Here is a 26,755-nt window from a genome sequence, read left to right as displayed (position 1 = left end):
GAGAGAGATAGAAACATAAATGATGAGAGAGAATCATTGATCAGCTGCCTCCTGCACACCCCCTACTGAGGATGTAGCTCATAACTCAGGTATGTGCCCTTGGCTACAATTGAACCTCGGACCCTCCAGTCTGCAGACCGATGCTCTATCCACTGAGCCAAACTGGCTAGGGCCCACTAAGGTATTTTTGTATATCATATAATCACTTTTGTTAAGAGTACAATTCAATGATTTTTTTTTCTTTTAGTAAAACCCTAGTTGGGTTTGCATTTCTTTTATGAAAAGATTGAACTCCATTTTATGTTTGAATTATTTTTGTTTTCTTTGAATTGTTCATATTTTTGGTTCATTTTTATTTTGAGTTGTTGGTCTTTTAAAAAATATCAATTTGTAGGGTTCTGTTACATAGGATTTCATGACTGTGAATTAATACTTTTTTGAAGTTTGTCATTTGTCTTTTGACTTTGCTCACAGGTAAAAGCAAAAGTTTTCTGGTGTGAATATAAAAGCTGGGCTGTTTACTGGGATCTTAAAGCATTTGCTAGATTTGTGGTTTAGCAGTGTTTCACCTGGGATTTCAAGGAGCCTTCAGTGAGGAGTAATAGTTCTGGATGAATTTGAGATTGTTACCTAAGGAGTGGATACATTTACTTGATTACTATTTTTCTTGTGTAGTTCACACAGAATGTTGAGTTGTGTTTTAGTGATTGTGGCCCCAAAGTGGATATCCTTCCTTCCACATTCCATTGCACCACCCTCCAACCTTTTTCTTTTTCAACATATGAAAACTTTGATAACATTCCTGATAAAACATGGTACATTCTCAGCACTATTGCTGGCTACCTCCACCTAAGTGTGAAGTGTAATCAGGGTTAATCTTTCATGAGAGGATGTATTTCAAGTGCCATTTCCAGCTGTATAATTTTTTGTTTCCCCTAAAAATTGTCACCTTTAAAAAAGAAATTCTTATTCTTAAAGCAAAATCATTGTACCACTGGGAACATTAAAAAGAATTAATGTAGTATTCTTTTAAATTTTAGTTTATCTTTTTGCTGTTTAGTTTTTAGGTAAGTTTTAAATAAATGTCACAAAAGCAACAAATTCTACTCACCAGTCAGTGATGACTTTTAATGTGACTGACTTAAAACTTGGCCCTAAAAAATACAAAGGAATGTTAATGCCCTTCTCATTAGTTTATCTTAATAAGATATTTTTTGGATAATTTATTTGTGTAATGCCTGTCTTTTGCCAGAAGCATGATTCAGTAAGGATGATAAAAATTTCAGTGATACCTGATACTAAGAACATTTCCTTTCACTTCTAAAAAATTTATTCAGACTTACTAAATGGGAAGATTTAAAAACCTTCAGTTTGAAAGAGTAAGATTTTTCTAATAACGTTTTAGCTTTTGATTTTTCTCATTCACTTCAGTAATTTTTCTGCTGACATTATAAAAATGACTTTTCATCTATTTCAGAAATTTTTTAAAAATTTAACTTGTTTAAGAGAAAGGGAATGATTATTTTTTTAATATATTTTATTGATATTTTACAGAGAGGAAGGGAGAGGAATAGTGAGTTAGAAACATCGATGAAAGAGAAACATCGATCAGCTGCCTCCTGCATAACCCCTACTGGGGATGTGCCCACACAAGGTACATGCCCTTGACCGGAATCGAACCTGGGACCCTTCAGTCCGCAGGTTGATGCTCTATCCACTGAGCCAAACCAGTTATGGCAAGGAAATGGTTATTACCTAATTTTTGTCAATCTCAGAAGACATTTTAGTTTTTGTCTTGGATCCTGATGGTTCCCCCTTCTTTGACTTGCTCATGATAGTTTCTGCTGTCTTTAGGTGTTTTTTTAATACAGGTACATTAAGAGAACAATTTTTAAACAGCTTGAGACAATTTTATTTGTAAACTCTTTTCTCAATTTTACCTTTGAACTTATAGGCAAATTCAGGCAGGAAGTAGTCTCACAGGATCTTAGATTCCTGTGTACATGGGTCTGCATTTGAGCCCCTTCCTTTGGGAATGTGGTGATTGTAAATGGGAGCATAGTTGGAAAAACTCTTGGAGAGTCTTAACTGTGTACAGCCTTTGAAAATCACTCCTCTAGACGGTATGTTTGACCTTTTCCATGTTAATCAAGATGGAATGATAAGCCGAAGCCGGTTTGGCTCAGTGGATAGAGCGTCGGCCTGCGGACTGAAGGGTCCCGGGTTCGATTCCGGTCAAGGGCGTGTACCTGGGTTGCGGGCACATCCCTGGTGGGGGGTGTGCAGGAGGCAGCCGATCGATGTTTCTCTCTCATCGATGTTTCTAACTCTCTATCTCTCTCCCTTTCTCTCTGTAAAAAAATCAATAAAATATATTAAAAAAAAAAGATGGAATGATAAAGTACAGCATATTGATTGTGACATTCAAGAGAAACTAAGGAGATGCCCTAACCGGTTTGGCTCAGTGGATAGAGCGTCAGCCTGCGGACTGAAGGGTCGCAGGTTCGATTCCGGTCAAGGGCATGTACCTTAGTTGCGGGCACATCCCCAGCAGGGGGCGTGCAGGAGGCAGCTGATAGATGTTTCTCTCATCGATGTTTCTAACTCTCTATCCCTCTCCCTTCTTCTCTGTAAAATCAATAAAACATATTAAAAAAAAAGAGAGAGAAACTAAGGAGGGACAAACTGTTTAACTACAAAGACTCTTAAGCTCTGAGTATTTCTAACAATTATATAAAGAAAAAAAGCATAAACATTTTAGGTTAATTCCACTACTGAGTTTTCCTCTGGCTTTTTTTCTTTTTCTATATTTGATTCTTAAACCCTTACTTCTCCCATAGTATTGGTTTAAGCTGTAAATTTAGCACTTTTTTTTAAAAAAAAATTTTTATTGACTTCAGAGAGGAAGAGAGAGGGAGAGAGAGAAACATCAATGACGAGAGAGCATATCGATTGATTGCCTCCTGCATGTCTCTCACTGGGGATTGAGCCTGCAACCTGGGCATGTGCCCTTGACAGGAATTGAACCCGGGACCCTTCAGTCCACAGGCTGACATTCTGTCCGCTGAGCCAAACAGGCTAGGGCTGTAGCACTTCCAACATTATATTAAATTTAGTTATTGTCTGTCTCTTCTGCAGTTGTACATTCCTGACGTGCAGGGCAGAAATCTTTGGCACTTTGATGTATTTCCAGTTTTTGAGTTTTTTGATATTCAAAATAGGAACCAGACTTTAAATGAGTTAAGTACTTGTTTAGTAACCTGGGGATTAAATTAGGAGTTAGGTTTGTTAACACATTGTGGATGGATCATGAGAATTCTTGCTTCACATTACACAGTGTTTTACAAAATATCATACTTTAAAAAGATATTAGCTTGTAAGAACATATAATAAATAACTTCAAAATGCAATGGGTATTTAATTTTAAAGCGTGCCTTTAACATTTATGTAAAACATTTTTTGTAGTTGTTCAATAGAAACTTATCTGGCCACTGGGTAAAGCTAGCAATAAAATTGGTCCGCAATGTGTTAATATCTTATAATACTACTAGAGGCCTGGTGCACAAAAATTTGTGCACTTTGGGGGGAGGGGGGGTCCCCCTCAGCCCGGCCTCTGCCCTCTCTCAGTCTGGGACCCCTTGGGAGATAACGACCTGCTGGCTTAGGCCTGCTCCCTGGTGGCAGAGGGCAGGCCCAATCCCTAGATGCAGCCCCTGGTCGGGCTCAGAGCAGGGCCGATTGGGGAGTTGGGGCGCCGCCCCCTGTCATGCACAGAGCAGGGCGAATTGGGAGGTTGCGATGGCACCCTCAGTCACTCTCAGGGTAGGGTCGATTGGGGGGTTGGGGCACCGCCCCCTGTCACACTCAAGGCAGGGTCGATGGGGACGTTGCGGCTCCACCCCCTGTCACACACAGAGCAGGGCCAATCAGGGGGTTGGGGCACTGCCCCCTGTTACTCACAGAGCAGGGCCCATCAGGGGGCTTGGGGCTTCGTACCCTGTCACACACAGAGCAGGGTCGATCAGGGGGTTGGGGAGCTCCCCCCTGTCACGCACAGAGCAGGGCCTATCAGGCGGTTGAGGAGCTCCCCCGTCACTCACAGAGTAGGGCCGATAGGGGAGTTGGCGCACCACCCCCTGTCACACACACAGCAGGGCCGATCAGGGGGTTGGGGCACTGAACCCTGTCACACTCAGGGCAGGGCTGATGGGGAGGTTATGGCTCTAACCCGTCACACACAAAGCAGGGCCCGTGGGGGGGGGGGGTTGGGGCGCCGCACCCTGTCTCACACAGAGCCGCAGGGCGATCAGGGGGTTGGGGAGCTCCCCGTTATCAGGCACAGAGCAGGGCTGATCAGGGGGTTGGGGCGCTGAACCCTGTCACACTCAGGGCAGGGCTGATGGGGAGGTTATGGCTCTAACCCGTCACACACAAAGCAGGACCCGGGGGGGGGGGGGGGGTTGGGGCGCCGCACCCTGTCTCACACAGAGCCGCAGGGCGATCAGGGGGTTGGGGAGCTCCCTGTTATCAGGCACAGAGCAGGGCTGATCAGGGGGTTGGGGCGCCTTCCCCTGTCACGAACAGAGCAGGGTGGATAGGGAGGTTGTGGCCCCGCTCCCTGTCATACACAGAGCCGCAGGGTGATCGGGGTTTGGGTGCTGCCCCCTGTCACGCTGATCCCAGTGCTGGGAGGCATATTACCCTTTTACTATATAGGATAGAGGCCTGGTGCACGGGTGGTGGCTGGCTGGTTTGCCCTGAAGGGTGTCCTGGATCAGAGTGGGGGTCCCCACTGGGGTGCCTGGCCAGCCTGGATGAGGGGATGATGGCTGTTTGCAGCTGGTCACACACCCTTCAGGGTGGGGGTCCCCACTGGGGTGCCTGGCCAGTCTGGGTGAGGGGCTGAGGGCTGTTTTCAGGCTGGCGGGTGACTGAAGGTCCCAACCGCTCCTTTTTGCCTTTTCTTTTTTTTTATTCTGGGCCAGCTTTAGCTCTGAGGCTTGGCTCCAGCTCTGAGGCCTCAGCTGCTGAAAGCAGGTATCTGGTTTGTTTGGGTTCTATAATTGAAACACTGTTTCAACTCCAGCTCTGAGATCCTGGCTGGCTGAAAGCAGGTTTCTTGAGTTTTCTTTAGCTTCTATATTTGTAACAATGTTTCAAACTGCCAGCTCAGAGGCCGGCAAGGCAGGCGGGGAACGTTGGAATCCTCTGTCACTGAAGCAAGCAAGCCTCATGTTCGCTTCAAGCTGCCTGGCTGCTGGCCGCCATCTTGGCTGGCAGTTAATTTGCATATCACCCTGATTAGCCAATGGGAAGGGTAGTGGAGGTATGGCTAATTACCATGTTTCTCTTTTATTAGATAGGATTGTATGAATCTGTAGAACTAAGCTAAGCTTCACAGATTATTTGGATGGCAAATATCATAGAACCTTGACAAGATGTTCTGTTTTCAAGACTTGATTACTATCAAGCTACCCAAAGATCCTAAATCTTTGTCATTTAGATGGTTTGATGATACAAGTTATATCTATTTACTTTAATCTGGGTTAAAAACATTTCCTGATTGTGGCAGCAATTTCTTAATTTCTTTCTTTTTTTTATTTGCAGTTGGAGTGCCTCAAGCTTATTGCCTCTCAAAAATTCACAGACAAACGCATTGGCTACTTAGGGGCAATGCTGTTATTAGATGAACGACAAGATGTCCATCTTCTCATGACCAACTGTATCAAAAAGTAAGTTGTTTTTTATTTTATTTTGTTTTATTGCTTAAAGTATTACAAAGAGTATTACATATGTCTCCTTCCCCCGCCCCCAAGTTTTTTTTTTAAAGTTATAAAATTAATTTATTTGGTATTAAATTTTACTTTGCTTTGTCATATTTTATTGTCTCTCTATATATACTAGAAGCCTGGTGCATGGATTCGTGCATTGGATGGGGGCATAGTTTGCAGGGATCAGCCTGTTGCAGGAGCAGTCGCTCATCCTGGTCAGTCAAGTGGCGCTCCTACTTGTGGGAGCACACTGACCACCAGGGGGCAGCTCCTGCGCTGAGCGTCTGCCCCCTTGGTGGTCAGTGCGCTTTGTAGCGACTGGTCGTTCTGCCATTTGGTGGCTGGGCTTTTATTATATAGGATTTTTCTCTTTTTCTTTTTTTCATCACCGTTTATCCCCCATTTACTCTCTTCCTCCCCCACTCTCTTCCTCCAAAATCACCACACTCTCATCTGTGTTCATGAGTAAGAAGTAAGTATTAACCTTTCCTTCTAAGAACTGCTTTGTGATTTTAGGTCTTTCCTATAAATTGATATCAGTAAATCTTCTATTTACTGGCTTTGTATTTACTTTCTAGAATATATTTCAATTGCTTTTGGTCCTGTAGCTTATATGTAAAGAGACTTAGCAAAGGCTTAAAACTTCTGTTGGGGATAATTTAATTAAATAAAGGTATTGCTATACATCTTCAGGCATAAGAACACAATTTAGCAATGAAATAACATTTGGGTCGTCATAGAATAGACAAGGCCTTTGTAAATCTCAGCTTTCTTATGTTATAGTTCCAGGACTTTGAATAACATGAAAAATGAAATGTTATATTTATTAAAGAATTACCAGTGTATATTCTGAATAAACACTACTTAAAAATAAAAAGAGAAATCTTGTCTGTAATCTAATTCAAGACATCCATTGTGTGGGATTATATGTAGCCCTATGAATATTTGTGTATAAGTCATTTTTTTTTAATGGGTGCTTTACTGATCTACTAGTCCAGTCATGTTTGTTTAACTTACAAACTGAGGAATGCTTGCCATTATGGAGAAATTAGAGGACCCAAGCAGGGGATTTAGCAGTTCTTTCCAGCATTTCTCTTATAACAAAGTTCTGTTAGAAAGGCATAGAAGTTCTGATGGCCTATTGGTTAAAGGTACTTTTTGGATTGTTTTCATTTGTTTAATATCCTTTTTTAGATTTCTATTTCATTTGCAGTATTTGTGTATTTGACATAAATAGAATTGGGGGGATATAGGTGATCAAATTTATAGATACTGAACTCTTATAATTTCCTGTGAAAAATAATGTTCTACTTTAAAATTTCCCAATGGACACCTGGCTGGCGTAGCTCAGTGGTTAAGTGCCGACCTATGAGGTCACGGTTCGATTCCCAGTCAGGGCACATGCCGGGCTCAATTCCCAGTGTGGTGCATGCAAGAAGCAGCTGATCAATGATTCTTTCTCATCACTGATGTTTCTCTCTCTCTCTCTCTCTCTCTCTCTCTCTCTCTCTCTCTCTCTTTCCTCTCTGAAATCAATAAAAATGTATTAAAAACAATTTTCCAATGGAAAATGAAAAATTCCAAACTAAGAATTATAATTTGGTTGTAAATATTGCATTTATCATATAAATATATTGAGTCTGTGAACTTAATTTTGGGAGAATCTAGTTTTTTGGTCTTGAAATAAATATTAATAATGAAAATACTAAGTTGATTCGTTTATTCAACCAGTATTTATTGCATACCTGTTGCATGCCAGGAGCTGTTGTAAGCTATGGGGATGGAGAATTTAAAAAATGGAACAGATTCTTGGTGTCATGGAGGTTACATTCTAGATATTCAGCATGACTCTTTTATACATTTACTCTGGACAGCAAATTTTGTTCTTTCATGCTCTGTTGCCCTTATTATCCAAGCCTTCAATCACATGCTGATAATTTGGCAGTTCTGCCTTGCAGCAAGTTCATATTAGAGAGTTGAGTTAATACCAAACTCTAGTATAGCTTGGTAAAAATTGAAGAATGAGGCACATAGGCAAACAAGAAATCTTTGTGTTTAATTATAATGAGACCCAGCCAAACCAAGTGAATTTAGGAGAGAGTTACTAATAGTTGGAAATTGATATGGCACTTTCAGTCTAAGCTCTCTTGAAGGACTTTGGTCATTTGTTTATTTTTTTAACATGGTAATGAATGCGATTTTTCTGTTTGCTTTTTTGTGTGCCTTTTCCCCCTCTTTGTATTATAGGACATCATAGTGTACCAGCAGTTTTTATGTTTCTTAATGAATGTTTACCCCATTGTTCATTGGCCTAGAAAACTCCTAAGACATTAAATCCTTAAAAATTGGATATATTTTAAGAACTTGCATTATGCAAATTAATTATTGTAAAGTGAATGAAAAGTCAACAATATTCTTAGCAACTGGAAGCTTAAATGGTAAAGCCATGGTTAGTAAGCTTCATTTCACCAGTAATTTTAACTTAAAGTATTCAAATTGGTGGAAAGAGCAGTTTGGCCTTCTTTTCCTTCCTTTGTTCTTCAGTAAAGACTGAAACCATTTATTAGTTTATTTAAAATGACCAGTTATGAACCCATTACGTGTTAAAATAAACAATATTTTAAAATAAAAACCAAATATTTTTCATAACAAAAACAATTCACTGAGAAGAATGGCATTATTTTACGTTTTTTAAAAATCTCTGTAGTATCTGGCCTAATAGATGCTCCTGTTTTCAATTTCTTGTATGTTTTTTGTTTTTGTTCTCACCCGAGAATATTTTTTCCATGTTTTTTTTTTTTTTTTGTGTGTGTGTGTGTGTGTGTGTGTGTGTGTGTTTTTAGAGAGTGGAAGGGAAAGGGAGAGACAGAGAGAAACATCAATGGTAGAAACACATCGATTGGTTGCCTCCTGCATGTGCCCTAGTTGGGGCTGGGGATCAAACCTGCAAACCAGGTATGTGCCCTTGACTGGAATTGAACCTGCGATCCTTCAGTCGGCGGGCCGATGCTTTATCCGCTGAGCCAAGGGCTCTTGTGCTATGTTTTAATTGAAGTATATGAAGATTCAGCCTTTTACAGATAATGTAGTTAGAAAAAGGAAGATGGCTTTAATAATCTTGCAAATAACTATGGATAGTCTTTTATACTCTACCAAAACTACACAAGTGGTAGTTTCTTAAGGGTTAGTTATAATGTAAAATCTGAAACCTATCAATAAAGTTTGGTATTTTTAATCATGCCTAAGGCATTTGGAAAAAAGTTGGTTCACCTAGTGAAGGTACTGGTAGATAGACAAGTCAACTTCACAGTGGTAATACAAATTTTCCAAACTCAGTTATTGGTAACAAATATCATCAGCTGTTGCTCATAAGTGGTAGGCTTACCTGTGTTTTCTGACTTTTTTGGGGAGGAAAGGTTTTGGTTAATATATATTGAACTATTTTTGTTAGTTGTAGAGCGTATTAAACATCTTTCAAAGATACAGTTGTGCTTCATATTTCTATCATTACCAGTTTTTATTGTCAGTGGGTTGCTGAGTTTTCTGAAGTGGGTTGCCTTTAATATCCAAGAGATAATGTCTAATTTTTGTTGCTTTGGTATTTGGAAACATCAAGTTGTAAGCCTATAGGAGGGACTATCAGTCAGTTTGCAGTGTTGGTAATTTGTTGTTGTTGTTGTTGTTGTTGTTGTTGTTAATCCTCACCTGAGGATATTTTTACATTGATTTTCAGGGAGAGTTGGGAGAGGGAAAGACAGAGAGAAAAATCTATGTTAGAGAAACACATCGATTGGTTGCCTCCTGCAAGATCCCCGACCAGGGCCTGGGCTGGGGAGGAACCTGAGCAACCAAGGTACAGACCAGAATCGAACCCAGGACTCTTTGGCCCGCAGGTCAGTGCTCATCCACTGAGCCAAACCGACTAGGGCTGCAGTATTGGTAATTTGTAATAAAGTTAGAATAAATGTTTTTCCCAAGATATAACCCTATTAATCATTTTCCTTATTGGAGAAATTATGAATTATTCAGAGCTACCTCTTTAGATTGCGAAGCTTCTTTTTGTTGTTAATTCCCACCTGAGGATATTTTTTCCATTGCTTTTTCAGAGAGTGTAGAAGGGAGGGAGGGGAAGAGAGAGAGAAACATTGATGTGAGAGAGACATCACACATTGATTGGTTGCCTCCCGCATACACCCCAAAGGGGGCAGGGAGTGAACCTGCAACCCAGATACGTGCCCTTGACCGGGACTGGAACCTGAGACCCTTTGGTATGAGGGCCGACGTTCTAATCACTGAGCCACATTGGCCAGGGCTAGTCTCAAGCTGCTTCATGGGGAGCACCAGACACAACACGTTCAATTCTACCTTTTTCTTTCTTTTGCAGTGATCTTAATCATAGCACGCAGTATGTACAGGGGCTAGCACTTTGTACCCTCGGCTGTATGGGCTCCTCAGAAATGTGCAGAGATCTTGCAGGAGAGGTAGAGAAACTCCTGAAAACCTCCAACTCTTACTTAAGAAAAAAGGTAACTGTTAATAAAACCAAATGTCTGTGTTAATGTTGGGGAGTATTATGGAAATGAGAAAGCAGATTATTCATTTTGAAACCTCTGATGTTAATATGTAACATGTCTTTCTCTGTGCAATAGATGTATTTTAAATGATTATATATGAATCAGGTGTTTATAAATCAAAATCTATTTTTTATTGATTTTGGAGGGTTTTTTTTGTTACTGCTTAACTCTCCAGTTGATAAGTGATTGTGAACACTTTAATTCTTTTATATATATATATATATATATATATATATATATATATATATATATATATATTATTGATTTTTTACAGAGAGGAAGGGAGAGAGATAAAGAGTTAGAAACATCGATGAGAGAGAAACATCGATCAGCTGCCCCCTGCACATCTCCTACTGGGGATATGCCCGCAACCCAGGTATATGCCCTTGACCGGAATCGAACCTGGGACCCTTCAGTCCGCAGGCCGATGCTCTATCCACTGAGCCAAATCGGTTTCAGCAGTTCTTTTAATTCCTCTTTTTCAGGGAAATGATTTATAAACCAACCGTAACTGGATATCCTAGATGGCATATTTGTTTCCTAAATTACCTGATTCTAAACAGTATTAAAGTGATAATGAATCAATATTTATAAATTTACTTCCATCCTAATAATTAGTGCCCATGCCTTTGTCCTAGTGCCTTTCAATCTGTGGAAGTGCACTTCCATTGGGACCTAGATAATTATTAGGGAATGATAAAGAACACACTTTCTAAAATTGGTATGTCTAAATGGAGTAGTAATGGATCACAATGCTCTCCGCTTTGATGTAAACATTTTATTGTTACTTTTTGTGTTCGAACCCTAAAACCTTCATAAATAAAGGTTATAAAATGTAGAACTCCAAGAAGTGAAGACACACTACTGTGCCTTTCTATATTAATGGTGTGAGGCAGAGGTGTTGAAAGGCCTAAACCAGGGGTGGGCAAACTTTTTGACTCGAGGGCCACAATGGGTTCTTAAACTGGACTGGAGGGCTGGAACAAAAGCATGGATGGAGTGTTTGTGTCAACTAATATAAATTCAAAGTAAACATCATTACATAAAAGGGTACGGTCTTTTTTTTCAATAATTTTATTCATTTCAAACGGGCCGGATCCGGCCCGCGGGCTGTAGTTTGCCCACGGCTGGCCTGAACTGTTTTCCAGGATCATACACTGTTAACGATGGCTGCAAACTAAATCCAGTCCTTTCTCTTAAAGAATGTGTGGGCTGCTCTTGTTCAGAAAGTACATTATTTCCTTAAATAGTACATTCCTGCAAATTGGGGGGGGGGGGAATCTTTTTTCTCATGGGAAGAATTAGTTAAAACCTATTCTTGTTAATACATCTAAACTTATATAGTATTCTACTTCAACAAATATGGTTAGTTTATAGGGTAACCAAAATCAGTCTCTGAAAGTACCTTTCATTCCAGTGAGCAAGCCATGACCATCTTTTCTGCAGGAGAGATTAGCTAAATATCTTCAAATGATTTTCTTGATGTCAGTCAGGAGAGAGTGACTTGAGGAAGATACAGGTATTATAAGAAGTAACAGCAGATTTCAAGAATCTGCAGTATATATCTTTCAGTTGCATGATGTTTTTATAAAATGCTTGTTTGCTCATCTTACTCAGGAATGATTATCATAGATGGAAGACTTTATTTTTTACTTTGAAAGTCCACATAAGTTACGTTTAACTTGCTTGGTAAATTCATGTTAACCATGGTCTAGTTTAGAAAGTTTTTTCTACTTATTTTGCAATATATGAATAGAGGGACAGGTGAGCTAGAAGTTCTCATTGATGCAATAGTACATATAAATTAGAAAGCCCTAACCTGTTAATAAATCTGATACCTTTTTTCTTCTTTATTTTTCTAGTAGGTGAACTAGTTGATAAGGGTTTTTTTTTTGTCGTTGTTTTTTATAAGATTGGTTGCCCTATCTTAATTGAAATAAATCTTTTGTCTTTTTAATTTTTTTTATAGGCAGCACTGTGTGCTGTTCATGTCATCAGGAAGGTTCCTGAACTTATGGAGATGTTTTTACCAGCAACAAAAAACTTACTGAATGAAAAGAACCATGGTAATGTGATTTGGGTGCATTTGGTAAAGTACTGATGGAGAAGGGGAGAGAGGAAAGGCTTTGGGCAGTGTTGGCCTTCTGTCTCAGTGCAGTGGAGTTGCCTTTCTGCTGTGCTGGACACTTTTCCAGGAAGGGCTGATCAGCCCAATCTCTCTTCCACTCTCATTTCCTAGTTTTACAATTAGAGATTAATTTCTTCATAGTAAATTTGTTTTTCATTTCTGGTACTCTTTTACTATACTAAAAGTACTGTATTAAGTTACTAATATTCATTGTAATATACAAATGATCCTACCCTCAATTTTCATGTGTAAAATTCTTTGATTTCCTGGCTATTTTATATTAGAGAAAAAAACTATTTCTTTATTGCTTTGTGGTAAGAGTATAAGATTTGTGAAAATCCTTTTAGGATACTTGTAACAGGAATTTGTAATGCGTACTCAGATATGTTTATATAAAAGTTAAGAGGAATTAATATGTAACTATTCTTTCCCAAACATTTTATTGTTATTTGGAAGCCAGTGAAGCAAGTTTTGAGTAAAGAAAATGCATGTGTCCTGAATGCAAAGAGAAAAAAATGGTAGGGTGTATTTAATTTGATTAATTCAATCCTAAAACTAGAAGGCTCAAAAAATATTTGTTGAACAAATGAATGTTTAGGGCACTTATTATTAGTGGAAACTATTGTGTGATTCTTTTCACTCATTCTGGAGCAAGGAAGTTCATTTTGTCATCCACAATGACTGTACCTTGAAGTTCTGATTTATTTTATCTGGAAATTTAACTTCTCATTAAAATGTTTGCTTCTTGAATTGTCTATCAGAACTCAGCTAAGAGCATATTAAGTATGGAGCAGATGATACCTAGCTTATATTGACTGTGAGCATGTCTTTATGTGTATTCTCAGATGGAGAGACACATGTACTGGTTGTCTTTTTTATTTAATTTTTAAAATATATTTTTATTAATTTCATGGAGGAAGGAGGGGGGGGGGAGAGAGAGAGAGAGAGAGACATCAACAATGAAAGAAAATCATTGATCAGCTGCCTCCTGCATGCCCCACACTGGGGATCGAGCCCGCAACCTGGGCATGTGCCCTGACTGGAATTGAGCTGTGACCTTCTGGTTCATAGGTCGACACTCAAACCGTGAGCCACGCTGGCTGTCTGGATTGGTTGTCTTATTTTTATTTTTATTTTTATTTTTTAAAATATTTTATTGATTTTTCACAGAGAGGAAGGGAGAGGGATAGAGTCAGAAACATTGATGAGAGAGAAACATCGATCAACTGCCTCTTGCTCACCTCCCACTGGGGATGTGCCCGCAACCAACACACATGCCCTTGGCCGGAATCGAACCTGGGACCCTTCAGTCCGCAGGCCAACGCTCTATCCACTGAGCCAAACCAGTTAGGGCAGGACTGGTTGTCATATTTTAGAAAGCAATTATTTTGGTCAGATAATTGTTTAAAATATTATAATTTGACTGACTTAACTATTAAGCATCTATTAAATACTTCCTTTGTATTCACCTTAATGCTTAGATTCTTTGGAAGATTAGAAAATAAAAGTAGCAACTATCCTTTTGAAAGTGACCTTCAGATCTCAAAGTCCTGTTCTACAAAGTTGACTAATAAATACAGCCTCATTTTTAGTTTTCATTTGCTCTTTTCTTTCAGGTGTCCTTCACACATCTGTAGTCCTCCTCACAGAAATGTGTGAGCGAAGCCCAGACATGCTTGCACATTTCAGAAAGGTAGGTGCCATTCGATATGCTTAAGTCTTTTCTGAAAAAGACTTTCCTGAAAAGTACATGATGTTCTCACTTACAAATTTTCTTTTGAAAGGCAGCTATGGAGCTGGATAAAAGACTTAACCAGCCCCCTGTGTTTAGGGCTGGAAGCCAGGTTTAGGCATATAAGAACTGGGCAATAGTACAATGTTTTTTACCTTTTATAATAGAAGTCTTCACTCATTGTCGGCAGACACACCAATTTCTCATGTGCTTTATCTGCTGTTTTCACATTAAAGTCAGAAAATGTAACCTGTGGTCAGATTATAAACAGGAATGTGTTTGTGTGGTTTATTTATTACTTTTAGGCAGGTGATTTCATTTTTTTTTTTTTTAAGGTGAAAACTGCAGACTGACATTAACTTTTACTGAATACAGGGTCCCCCACTGTTCATTTTAGGCTGTTGACTTCGGTGATGGAAGTCTCTAGCTTTGTTAATTCTCTTTTCCTCCTTTTCTTACAGCATTCTAAAGTGGAAATTTTTGTTTTCTCCACTTACTTTTAGAAGGCAGTAGTAAGGAGGACTCAGAGAAAGACTGTTCTTTGAGTTACATGCATTTACTTTTTTTTTTTTTTTTTAAATTAGGGCGCTGACCACTCCATAAGTGGGGCTTACTTTGTACTTTAGATCTGATGAGGTTCTAATAGCAGTTCTTTATTTATTTTATTTTTTTTTTGCTTTTTCATCCCCTTAGATGTTTATGTCTTGATTAAATTATTGTAAAATAGTATGAGACCCGTATTTGTCCCTAATGCTTGCTTTGTATGTTTTGTTCCTGTTGTCTGTTTGGAATCCTGCTGTATGTTAGAATGAAAAGGTAAGAATTAACCCTCTTTTAGATGGTGCATGCTGGCATTAGGTTCTTAGTAGCTTTTGTGTATCCATCCACATATGTGGCTCTTAAAAACATACTAATGCTGAAGCTATGCTTAACACTGTGAGTTATTTGTTCTAGCATTTTTGGCTAACTCCCTAGTCCAGTTTTTTGTCTTGTCACTTAAACTCGATTCCAAAGTCAGCCTTGGATTTCAGTTGTAGCCTTTCCTGCATTGTAAGCCTCCTTCTCTGCCTTTCCTTTCTTTATCTTTGCTTGAGAAACCTTGAGCAGTTTCCCAGTGGTTTTGGTGATGGCAATTCCAGATCAGTTTGGAGCCTTGACACAAACACTACTTCTTTTTGAAGTAGATATTTTAGAACCATATGTGGGTAACCTCAGACTTTAAAAAGCTTCATGTGTACTTCTGAGCTTTCACTTCAGACTTAGAGCTTTTACTTCCCCCTTACCTGCACTTATCTTTTCTAGAAGTGTTGGAATATAAAAAGGATTTTTGAGGTGGAGCAGGTGGGCATCAACTGATTTTCATGGCTGCAGCCTTTCCCTTTGTCATCTTACTTTTTGTTTGTCCTGTCATCAGTTTTAGCAACTTGTGTTTTTGTCTGAATAATAAAGCTGGGTTCCAAGAATTACTATGCTGAACATTTAGGCATTTGTGCTTTTGTCCCAGGGTGATCTGATGTGGTGTACTGGCCTTTTGGCAGTGAATAAAACAAGGAGAAAGGACTTCAAGATTTAAACCAGATTAAAAAATAATTAGGGTTACATGTAGTACAAAAAAGTAGGCCATTGGAAAGTATGCAAGGCGAGACTTTTTGTACAGAGCTTGTTAACTAGATAATCCTGATTTTATTACGTTAATTTTAAAACAGTGTATAAAATTACTTTTACCTCTAATATAAATCTGCCCACAGTTGACAGATTTAATGTGGCTTCTCTCCGTGGCTTAGATTTGTTTTAATTTTGAAGTCATCCAAATTAGATTTTTGTGTGGGTACCTTTATTAATCACTTAATTCTAAAGTGTTATGGCCAAACTTATTTAAATGTGCACAGCTCTCTTATATTTAGAAGTGGTCTTAGGATTGTGAAAATGTTTTGAGTGTATACCTTGGGCATTCTTGACTTTTGTTTTGATCTTGATTCCCTTTTAGAGTTGGGGAGTAGGGAGGAGACAGAGTCCAAATACAATGAGAAAAAATAATTATATGTAGCAAAGTTGGGGCTGTTCTGATTGCCTCAGAAAGAAAGGTGATTCAGTTCACTGTGGACACTTGTTAATTTTTAGGTATTTAGAGTTGTTTGTGTAGCTAAATTGAGTTTTTAGTTGGAGACTGGAAAAGTTCTTATTGTGGCAAACATTTTGGATTAGGGTTTTAACATTAAATGATTGATCAACAGAACAAAATGAATAATAACATCTAAAGCATATTTAAGTTCAGCTTGGTAATAAAATTGCCTCTTCTTGTGTTATGACTAAATGAACAAAGTATAGGAAGGACAAGAAGGGAATTTTGACCATAAGGAATGTAGAGTTTCCTTAGTAAGATTAGACAAGAAAACAGGTGACAGATCAGTCTGTATAATTAGGTGCTGAAATTAAATTTTACTGAAAATGGTGTCATATGAGTTGAGAATAGGGAAAGGAAATTATTCATGGTTTTGGCATCATCTTAAGGTAAAAGATACAATTTTTTGTGTGGTCAATGTTGAACACTTGGTCAATATTGGAGGCTTTTGTATTCTCTGTTGTTAGTTGGAAAAAGACATAACTAGTCCTATCTCAAGAGGAGAAAATTTTTTTCCCCTCAATTTGAGGTAGTATGTTTTAAAACTATAATTTTAATAAGGTCACCAGTATTTGGGATATGATACCATTTTATATTCAGATGTTTGTATATGTGAAGCGAGCACTATATCCAAATGTTGTGAACGGATAAAAACTGAGCATGTTTGTGCCACACCTAAGTATGTCAATCTATAGAAGTAGAAATGCAATATGCTTCATAGGCATCTGTTTTACTTAGTTCCCATAGGCTTTCTGACTGGCTGTTATTGTAGTATCTTTGCATATATAACTCTGGAGTTAAAAAGTCTAATTTTATTTGAATTTAAATTGTTCTTGGTAAAAATACTCCTAAGATATATAAAATACACACACACACACACACATATATATACATATATATATACACACATATACACACACACACACATATATGTATGTATGTGTATATATATATATATATATATAAAATTTTATTGATTTCAGAGAGGAAGGGAGAGGGATAGAAACATCAATGATGAGAGAGAATCATTGATTGGCTGCCTCCTGCACGCCTCCTACTGGGGACTGAGCCCGCAACCCAGGCATGTGCCCTTGACTGGAATCGAACCTGGGACCCTTCAGTCCGCAGGCCGACGGTCTATCTACTGAGCCAAACTGGCTAGAGCCTCCTAAGTTGTATTTAACCAACACTAACAATATACTAGTATATTGTATCAATAGAATTTGCTTGGACTCAGACCCTTGTACCCTTTTTGTAAGCCAAATTACCTGCCTATTCATGAGAAAGTCTTTGATGTTCACTGTTTTTTGATGCATCTTTCTTCCCTGCAGCTTGTGCCCCAATTAGTTCGTATTCTAAAGAACCTCATCATGTCCGGATATTCACCAGAACATGATGTTTCTGGTATCAGTGACCCCTTTTTGCAGGTGAGCTTGAAAGAAAGCTTTGAATATATGGTTTGAGTTTAATAGCTTTGAATAGAGCATTTCCTCCCTTTTAAGTTTGTGTCAGGAAGAAATTTGATAGTTAATAAATGAATAGTTACACAAGTCTGTATTTTATTAGATTAATAGAATGAAATTATAGTTGTAATAATCAAAATTATGTACTACATAGAGACTTATCAGTATACAGGCATACTTGTTTTATTGTGCTTTGCTTTATTGCACTTTGCAGATGTTGCATTTTATTTTTTACAAATTGAAAATAGGACCCTCCACTAGCAAAAAGGCTACCACTCACTTTATTGCAATACTCACTTTATTGCTGTGGTCTGGAACTGAACCTCAGTGTCTCCATGGTAAGCCTGTAATGCAGTTCTGCAGGTGGTGGCATCCTTTAGCTGTGAAGTGGCACAGTGTGTGGTTGTCTAATAACTTCATTAAGACACAGAAACACATGTCATGTCTCTAGAGATAATGTTTAAAATTCTTCTGTTTGAATTTTGACCATTTCTAAGGAGATCTTAGACTTAATTTAAGATACTTGAATTTCATACCAAGCAAAAAGTTCCTTTGTTCCAGACATAATTAGTTGACATTTCTCATGTTTTGCACATTAGGTACGAATTTTACGGTTATTAAGAATTTTAGGACGAAATGATGATGACTCAAGTGAAGCTATGAATGATATATTAGCACAGGTGAGTAGACCAAACTTGCATTATATTTATATTAAATGTTCATCTTAGTCTAGCAGGGAGTGGAATGATTGTGTTTATAGGGAGCAGTTTTTATTTGTGTTTCCTCATTGGTGACTATAATCAATCACAAAATGTCTCTTGTTACTTCTGGATATTTTTTGGAAGCATTGTTTTATCATTGTGTACTGCCCTCTGTGTCTTTCCAGGTTGCCACTAATACAGAGACTAGTAAAAATGTAGGAAATGCTATTCTTTATGAAACGGTTTTGACTATCATGGATATTAAGTCAGAGAGTGGACTGCGAGTAAGTCTTTTAAAATATTTTCTTCTCCCTAAACATTTCATTTAGAATAATTGATTTGGATTTAGCACTTTGGAAATGAATTCCATTTGAAAATTAACTTTTGGAAAGAATGTCTTAAATATTTGCTTTTATATAAAAATAAACACATAAAGTAAAACAATTCAAACATTACAGAAGATATGTAGGGAAGAAAACATCTGCCTGTAGCTTTCACGTGTTGACTCTAAATTCTAGTGGGAAGTACTGTTACCATTTTATAATGTATTTTTTCAGAGATGTTTTTATTTAAATGTGTTTGTATATGTGTATTTCTTCTCTTCCCCACTTTTAAAATCTTTTTACTTGAAATAATTTAGTCTTACAGAAACAGTTGAGTTTCTGTACACCCTTCACTTAGCTTTCTGTACTGTAACATCTTGCATAACTATATGTAGTTATCAAAACTAAGAAATTAATATCGGTACCATGCCATTAACTAAATTATAGACTTTATTTAGATTGTACCAATTTTCTTACTAATGTCCTTTTCCTGTTCCAGGAGCTAATCTATGATTCCACTTTGCATTTCATTGTCACAGCTCCTTAGTCTCCGCCAGTCTGTGACAGTTCCTCTATCTCTCCTTTTCTTTCATGACTTTGACACTTTGAAGAGCACTGATCACTTTTTATTTTTATTTTTAAACTATATTTTTATTGATTTCAGGGAGGAAGGGACAGGGAGAGAGAGGTAGAAACATCAGTGATAAGAGAGAATCATTGATCGGCTGCCTCTTGCATGCCCCCCACTGGGGATTGAGCCTGCAACCCAGGCTTGTGCCCTGACTGGGAATCGAACCCTGACCTCCTGGTTCATAGGTCAATGCTCAACTACTGAGCTACGCTGGCTGGGCTGATCAGTTACTTTTTAGAACATCCTCCAATTTGGCTCTCTCTGATACTTTATCATAATCAGATTGAGGTTATGTTTTTTTGGCAAGACTATCATAGAAGTGATGTGCCTTTCTTAATATCATATCAGGAGGTACATGCTATTTCTATTTGTCTCGCTACTGGTGATATTAACTTGATCATTGGTTAAGGTGGTGTCTGCTGTGTCTCTCCACTGTAAAGTTAGTTTTCCCTTTGTAATATTTTGGGGGAGATGCTTTAAGATTATGCAGATATCTTGTTCTCCTCAGACTTTTGCCTATCAATTTTATTCGTCAGAAGATCTTGTCTGCAGCAGTTGTTAGGGTGGTGAATCTAATGATACTTTCCTGTTTTCCCTCATTTTGTCCTCATTAAATAATTGGAATTCTTCTGTAAGGAAGAATTTTCCCTCATGATTTTATTCATTCTTTCAATCATTTATTAATATAAGAATAACTTGTCCATAGTCTTATAAGAAATAAACTTACTATAATACAATATTTGTGTATAGTTCTTCTTAGATTACATTAACCAAAATAACTTAGGTTAGTTCTTTTCCTCTTCCCACCTTTCAAACAAAATGGTAGCATATTATGTATATCGTTCTGCACTTTACTTTTTTCACTTAATGTTATATTGAAACTAGTCCATATTCATGTATAGAGATCATCTTCATTAAAAAAAGATAATGCTAGAATATAGCATAAAATTTACCATTTTAACAATTTTTAAGTCTGTAGTTCAGTGGCATGAAGTACATTCACATTGTTGTGCAACAAACACCATCATTTATCTTCTGAACTTTCTGGTCTTTCCAGGCCATAAAATACCAACTACCGCCTATGAATAGTTTCACTCAACAGGGGCCAGAAGTGATCCTTAAACAATAGAAATCTTTAAGTTTTCTAGATTTTTAACCTATGCTATTTTTCTTTAGGTCCTAGCCATAAATATCCTGGGTCGTTTCTTATTGAACAATGACAAGAATATTAGGTAAAGCAATTGAAAAATGTCTTATATTTTGTTATTATAAAGTCTGTTTTCAAGAGTAACTTTGCTCAAGATCACACATGTATTAAGTGACTTATCTAGAACTTCAGCTGAGGAAACTCAGGATTTCTGTTTTAGTCTAGTCTTAAAACTACTGTTTTGTAAAGAATTTGAGGATTTGCCTCTGGTTTAATTTTTACATATCTCTTTATACTATAAATCAGGAGTCATTACCTTTTTCTGTGAAGGACCACATGGTCAATCTTTTAGGCTCTGTGGGCCTTCGGTCTCTGTGGCAATTACCTAGCTCTGCCTGTTGGCATGAAAACAGTCATAGATCATATAAATGATGAATGTTGCTGTTCTGATAAAAATTTATTTACAAAACCAGACAGCAGAGGGCTGGATATTTGCAGGTAGCCTGTAGTTTACTGACCCAATATGGAATGTGTTTGGCCATTCCATTTAGTTTGTGTGGTGTTTTTTTTTTGTTTTGTTTTGTTTTTAAGATTTTTAAATTGATTTTTAGAGAGAGGAAAGGAGAGGGAGAGAGAGCAACATCAATGTGAGAGTGAAACATTGGTCAGCTGTCTCCTGCATGCCCCCTTCCGGGGATGCAACCTGAGCATGTGCCCTGACTGGGAATTGAGCCAGCAATCTTTTGGTACACAGGACAACACCCAACCAACTGAGCCACACTGGCCAGGCTGACGACTTAAAGTAGATGAATTTATTAGTACTATCTTTTATTTGTAGTTTGCCTTTTCCCCTCTTTTAATCAGGAGAAAAAAATTTTTCTTACCATGTTAAGCTTGAAAAAAATGTGGAAATAATTATTGTGGTATCCTGAATTATCTCCTCCTTCCAGAATAATTTTTAATACTAGGATGTTATACTCAAAATTTGGTACGAGTCTCAAAAGCAGAGTAAATACAAATGGTAAAATTCAAATAATTTCCTTTTGCATTTTGGGGTTAAGGCCCGAAAAGGCATACTATATGCTTATTTTGTTGTACTGTTTGGAAGAACTTGAAATAATTGAGTCAATCACTTTTAGACTTGACCATGAATGCAAATATTCTAAATCCAAGGCTTCTTCTGGTTGTCATTACCTTAATGTGTCTTCTATGCCTTTAAAATGTTACCATTATAGTTATTGTCTTTCTTTTAAATGTTTAAAATATGTGCTTTCCCTTAGTCTTTAGACATTTTTTGTCATTATTTTAGGCAGAAAAAAACCACCCTGAATTTTACATTTTAATTCTGTTCTTCTGCAACTTTGTTTCATGCAGATATGTAGCTCTGACATCCTTGTTGAAGACTGTGCAGACAGATCATAATGCAGTGCAGAGGCACAGAAGCACCATTGTGGACTGTCTAAAAGATTTGGATGTCTCAATAAAACGGTAACAGATTATTGATAGTTTTTTGCCTCCACCCCACCTGCTAACTTTGTAATAGTTTTGGAAGTGAGAATGTTGACCTTTATGTATTGTCCTCATTTTCATAGATGAATTTTCTGCAGAGTAAATCCTTTTTTAGAAAGGATTGGCAGGGAGAAGGGGTTAGGTCAGTGAAGGAGGCCAAAAAGGAAGACTTCAGTGCACAATGAAGTTGTCCTTGGTTCTTTGATAAATAAAACCAATAAAGAGATAAGCTTGGCAAAAGGTTACTTAACAGAAGTACTGTGTTTTGGTGTGTTGGAGGATGAAAATACAGAGTGATCCATCGGCTAAGTGTTTTATCACGATGCTGAAACTCAAGTTGCTGACAGCACACTTTTTCTCACAGTACTTATGCCCCAAGATACTAGAGGCAGCTGTGTTTTTTAGAACAGTGCATCTAGGAATGATGTTCGGAAGCAGGTAGATAGCACTTTCTAACGGCTTACATTTTTTTCTCCATGGAGTAGCTCTACTGGTTCTCCTCTTAGAAGGATTATAGATGTTTGTAAAACCTAGCTTAGTTGTGGTTGTATGTTCAAATCCAGAACAAATTAGATTTGAAATGATCTCTGAAACCATTCACATAACAAACTTTTTTTTTTTTAACAATCATTTATTGCTATTCAGTTCCTTTTGTTTGTGGAGAACACGTACTAAATGCTTGGACAATTTAAAGATAAGATCTTGACTCAGCTATAACAACTTTCACATAGTGCCTTGCAAAGTAAACAATCTATGAACACCCTCTCAGTTCTCTGAGCAAGCCAGTGAGACTAGGCAATTACTTCTATTCTCAATTAACAGATTAGTGAAAATACAGTCCCCAAAGGAATCAAATGACTTACTCTAAACTGTACCGCTTATACAGAGGCAGACCTGGGAATAGAAATCAGGCCTTCTGACTCCTATTTTGTTTTGTTTTTCTCTAGCTTGTTACTGGCCTGTGCATTTCAAAAGTAAAATCTGTATCTCCTTGACTACCAGACTGCCTTATTTTGAATCCTGCCTCTGCCCGTAATAGATGTGGTCTAGTTACTTAACCTTTTAGTGCTTCAGTTGTCCCATATGTAAAATTCCCATACAATAGAACCCATTTCCTAGGATTATGCAGGATTAACTGGATTAATATAAATAAAATATCTAAGCATTATATGAGAATTATCTGTTACTGTATTTCTATAAGGATTGATTTTTTTTATTGCTCATAAATTAGTTAAGATGACAGTACTTTCTACTTAGTAAATGAATATTTTTGAAAGTCAATCTATATACCATGTTTGATGTTATTGACCAAATATAGTAACCTTATAACTTTTATGTTAAACATTTCCATTTTGCCTTGGTTAGCAAATTTGATAGGCAGTTATAAAAACTTTTATTTGCCCTCATAGCACATGCCCTTTTTTCCTTTTTATGGTCCTCATTCTCTCTTTCAGTTTTTCCCCCCAGCTTTATTGAGATATAATTGACATAAAACATTCTGTAAATTTAAGGTGTGCAATGCATTGATTTAACACAGTCATATATTGCAAAACAGTTATCATCATAGCATTAGCTAACACACTGCATCATCCTATATAATAAAAGCCTAGTATGCTAAGTATCCGACCATTCATTCGTTCAACCATTCCACCAATTGCTCTGATGCTCACTGACCACCAGGGAGCAGATGCTCCAACCAGTAGGTTAGCTTGCTGCTGAGGTCCGGCCGATGGGGACTGGGCGAGATGGGCCAGACATGCCCTGGAGCCCTTCCCTGGTCCCTTCATGGCCCTGATTGTGCACCGGTGGGGTCCCTCAATCTGGCCTGCACCCTCTCGAAATCCAGGACCCCTCAGGGGATATCGGAGAGCCGGTTTTGGCCCGATTTCTGCAGGCCAAGCCAAGAGACCCCACTGGTGCCAATATCTGTGCACTGGGCCTCTAGTATTACATAATTACTGTATATTTTGTGTGTGGTAAGAACATTTAAGATCTATTCTCTTAGCAGATTTCAGGTATATAATACAGTGTTACTAACTTTAACCACTCTGCTGTACAATTAGATCCCTAGAACTTAATCATCTTATAACTGGAAGTTGTAAGATGACCAACATCTCTTCTACTCCCCACCCCCTTGGCCCTGGTAAATACTGTTCTAGTCTCTATTTCTGTGTGTTTTTTGCTTCCACATTTAAGCGATATCCTGCAGTATTTATCTTTCTCGGTCTGACTTACTGCACTTAGTGTAATGCCCTCAAGGTTTGTGTTTATGAAAATTTCCCACATACCTTGATATAACTGTGTTACATCATCTTTGGACAGAAGTGAGTGTAATAAAAGAGTATGATGACTTTATATATTACATTTTTAAGGAATAAATGCAGAGAGATATATTTGGGTAATAATTTTGTTGACTCTTTTTGAGCCTTTTAAGTATTCTAAATTTCAGCTTTATAGAATAGAATATTGAACCCAAACTACATTTTTGATCAGTTGTGTCTCTCTTAGTGTTGAAGAAAGTGTTGGACGAAGATTCAAAATAGAAAAACTAACTTTGATAACTTTTGTTATTTTGTGTGCAAAGATTGGATCACAGGATCATGCAAGAACATGAGCACATCCGCCAGTGCTTGGTGTTCGGAGAGAAAACCCCTGGGTCTTTGTTTCATTCCCACAGTAACTATAACTGGTTTCTTTTTTGTTTTGTTTTGTAATTTCTCCCCTGCAAGGCGTGCAATGGAATTGAGTTTTGCCCTGGTAAATGGGAATAATATCCGAGGCATGATGAAGGAGTTACTTTATTTTCTGGATTCCTGTGAGCCAGAATTTAAAGCAGACTGTGCATCTGGAATCTTTCTTGCTGCAGAAAAGTAAGATTTGATTTTTACCTTCATTAGTAAAAGATGCTTGGAATTTTAAAAAGCATTTTTAAAAGATGAGAATGTTGTAAACATGTTTAAAACATGTAACATTTATTTCAAGCTCCCAATTAGAAATTAGCTTTGAGGAGGCCATGATAGCCAGCATTTAAGTATACCAAGACCCCTCCCCCCTCCAAAAATCCCTCTTTTATAAAACCTGGGATTTATAATCCTCCTATAATCTGTTCTTTAACCTCTCATCCATGATGCCCTCTTTATGAGGATATAGATGTTTCAGCATCTGAATTGTGGTTGAGTGTAAAACTTTTAGGAAGAAGTACCTAAAGATTTTGGTTGTATGGTTATTTCTATACTTTCCACTGTGAATTTAAGGGACTAAGTTCCTAGTCCTGGTGTTGTCTGGGTCTGGGAACAGTCCCTTTTCTTTCTTCTCTATCCTCTCTTGATCTGACTTTGTTTTTCTCAGACAGTCTCTTTTCTTAGCTCAGCAACTCCTATTGCAATACTATGTAGACCATCTGAGTTTGACAGTGTGCCATTTCATCACCCTGGGAAATGGATATTGCTGCTAGATTTGAAGGTGAAATGTCCCTAAATATAATCACTTATGATAATAGGCAGGATTTTTGAAAGTCACTGAGCACAGTATAATTTACAGGTTCCAATTTCTTCACCTGGTGCCATTATTTTTTTAGGTATGCACCTTCCAAACGGTGGCATATAGACACAATTATGCGTGTTCTGACAACGGTAAGTAGCTTTTTTAAGTCAACATATACTAACTGCTGAATGTGCTGATTAAGGCAGAGAAAGCCCTTATGCTCATGAAGCTTACATTCTAGTGGGGGAGATAGGAAATTCATGGGGAAATATGTACTATACTGTCAGGCAAGGGAAAATGCTACAAGAAACACTAAAATAGCATGACGGACTATGATGATGGCCGAGGAGGATGGAGTATGGGGCAATGGGCCAAGTATTTTAGGTGGAGTATTCAGGGCAGGTCACTCAGAGGAGCTAATGTTTGAGTAGAGAACTTAGTGAAATTAGCCATGCAAAGATTTGGGAAAGGAGTATACTAATCTGAGAGAACAGCAGGGGTTGCAAAGACATTAGGTAGCAATAAGCTTGGCCTGCTTGGAGAGCAAGAAGGTAAGTGAAGGTAGAGATTGGTGACATTAACACAGAGCGAGATTATTTGGGGCCTCACAGGAGTTTGGGTTTTATTGTGAATGTGTTAGGAAGCCATTGGAAGGTTTTGAATGACTACATTTGTTCTGGATTTAAGATTACAGTTTTATAAGGTATTTTTTCTTTGTTGTCCAGAATTTTGGAGATTTTCTATTGTTCAATTAATAGGGATTAGAGATGTCAGAGTAAAAATGAAAGTGTAGTGGCATTGCCGGAACCGGTTTGGCTCAGTGGATGGAGCGTCGACCTGCAGACTGAAAGGTCCCAGGTTCGATTCCGGTCAAGGGCATGTACCTTGGTTGCGGGCACATCCCCAGTGGGAGATGTGCAGGAGGCAGCTGATCGATGTTTCTTTTTCTCTCTCGTTGATGTTTCTGGCTCTCTATCTCTCTTCCTTCCACTCTGTAAAAAATCAATAAAATATATTAAAAAAAAAAAAAAAAAAAGAAAGAAAGAAAGTGTAGTGGTATATAAAGGAAATATAACTATCTGTGTGTAAATTATGTTACCAGAGGTAGATACCATGAAGGTAAACATTCACAAATTTGATTAGTTTAAGAAAAATGTTTATCAGAACTCAA

General features: G+C 37.8%; 1 protein-coding gene and 1 non-coding gene across 4 annotated transcripts in view; both read left to right on the top strand.

Moving 5' to 3' along the window:
- AP1G1 (adaptor related protein complex 1 subunit gamma 1) overlaps positions 1–26,755 on the top strand; it is an 85,734-nt gene that overhangs the window by 39,882 nt on the left and 19,097 nt on the right. For all 3 annotated transcript variants that reach the window (XM_059667508.1, XM_059667509.1, XM_059667507.1), the window contains 11 exons: positions 5,608–5,732; positions 10,156–10,297; positions 12,315–12,411; positions 14,090–14,166; positions 17,659–17,754; positions 18,390–18,470; positions 18,677–18,775; positions 20,622–20,677; positions 21,967–22,080; positions 24,831–24,971; positions 25,679–25,733. In XM_059667508.1, coding sequence (XP_059523491.1) covers positions 5,608–5,732; positions 10,156–10,297; positions 12,315–12,411; positions 14,090–14,166; positions 17,659–17,754; positions 18,390–18,470; positions 18,677–18,775; positions 20,622–20,677; positions 21,967–22,080; positions 24,831–24,971; positions 25,679–25,733 — 1,083 coding nt within the window. The remainder of the gene's footprint in view (positions 1–5,607; positions 5,733–10,155; positions 10,298–12,314; positions 12,412–14,089; positions 14,167–17,658; positions 17,755–18,389; positions 18,471–18,676; positions 18,776–20,621; positions 20,678–21,966; positions 22,081–24,830; positions 24,972–25,678; positions 25,734–26,755) is intronic.
- LOC132217703 (small nucleolar RNA SNORD71) lies at positions 22,369–22,454 on the top strand. The gene has a single exon (XR_009448971.1). It is a non-coding gene; the product is annotated as a small nucleolar RNA SNORD71 (small nucleolar RNA).

The sequence above is a fragment of the Myotis daubentonii genome, chromosome 15 (genome assembly GCF_963259705.1).
Source record: "Myotis daubentonii chromosome 15, mMyoDau2.1, whole genome shotgun sequence".
Taxonomy (NCBI): Eukaryota; Metazoa; Chordata; class Mammalia; order Chiroptera; family Vespertilionidae; genus Myotis; species Myotis daubentonii.
This window is presented reverse-complemented; position numbering and strand designations above follow the sequence as displayed.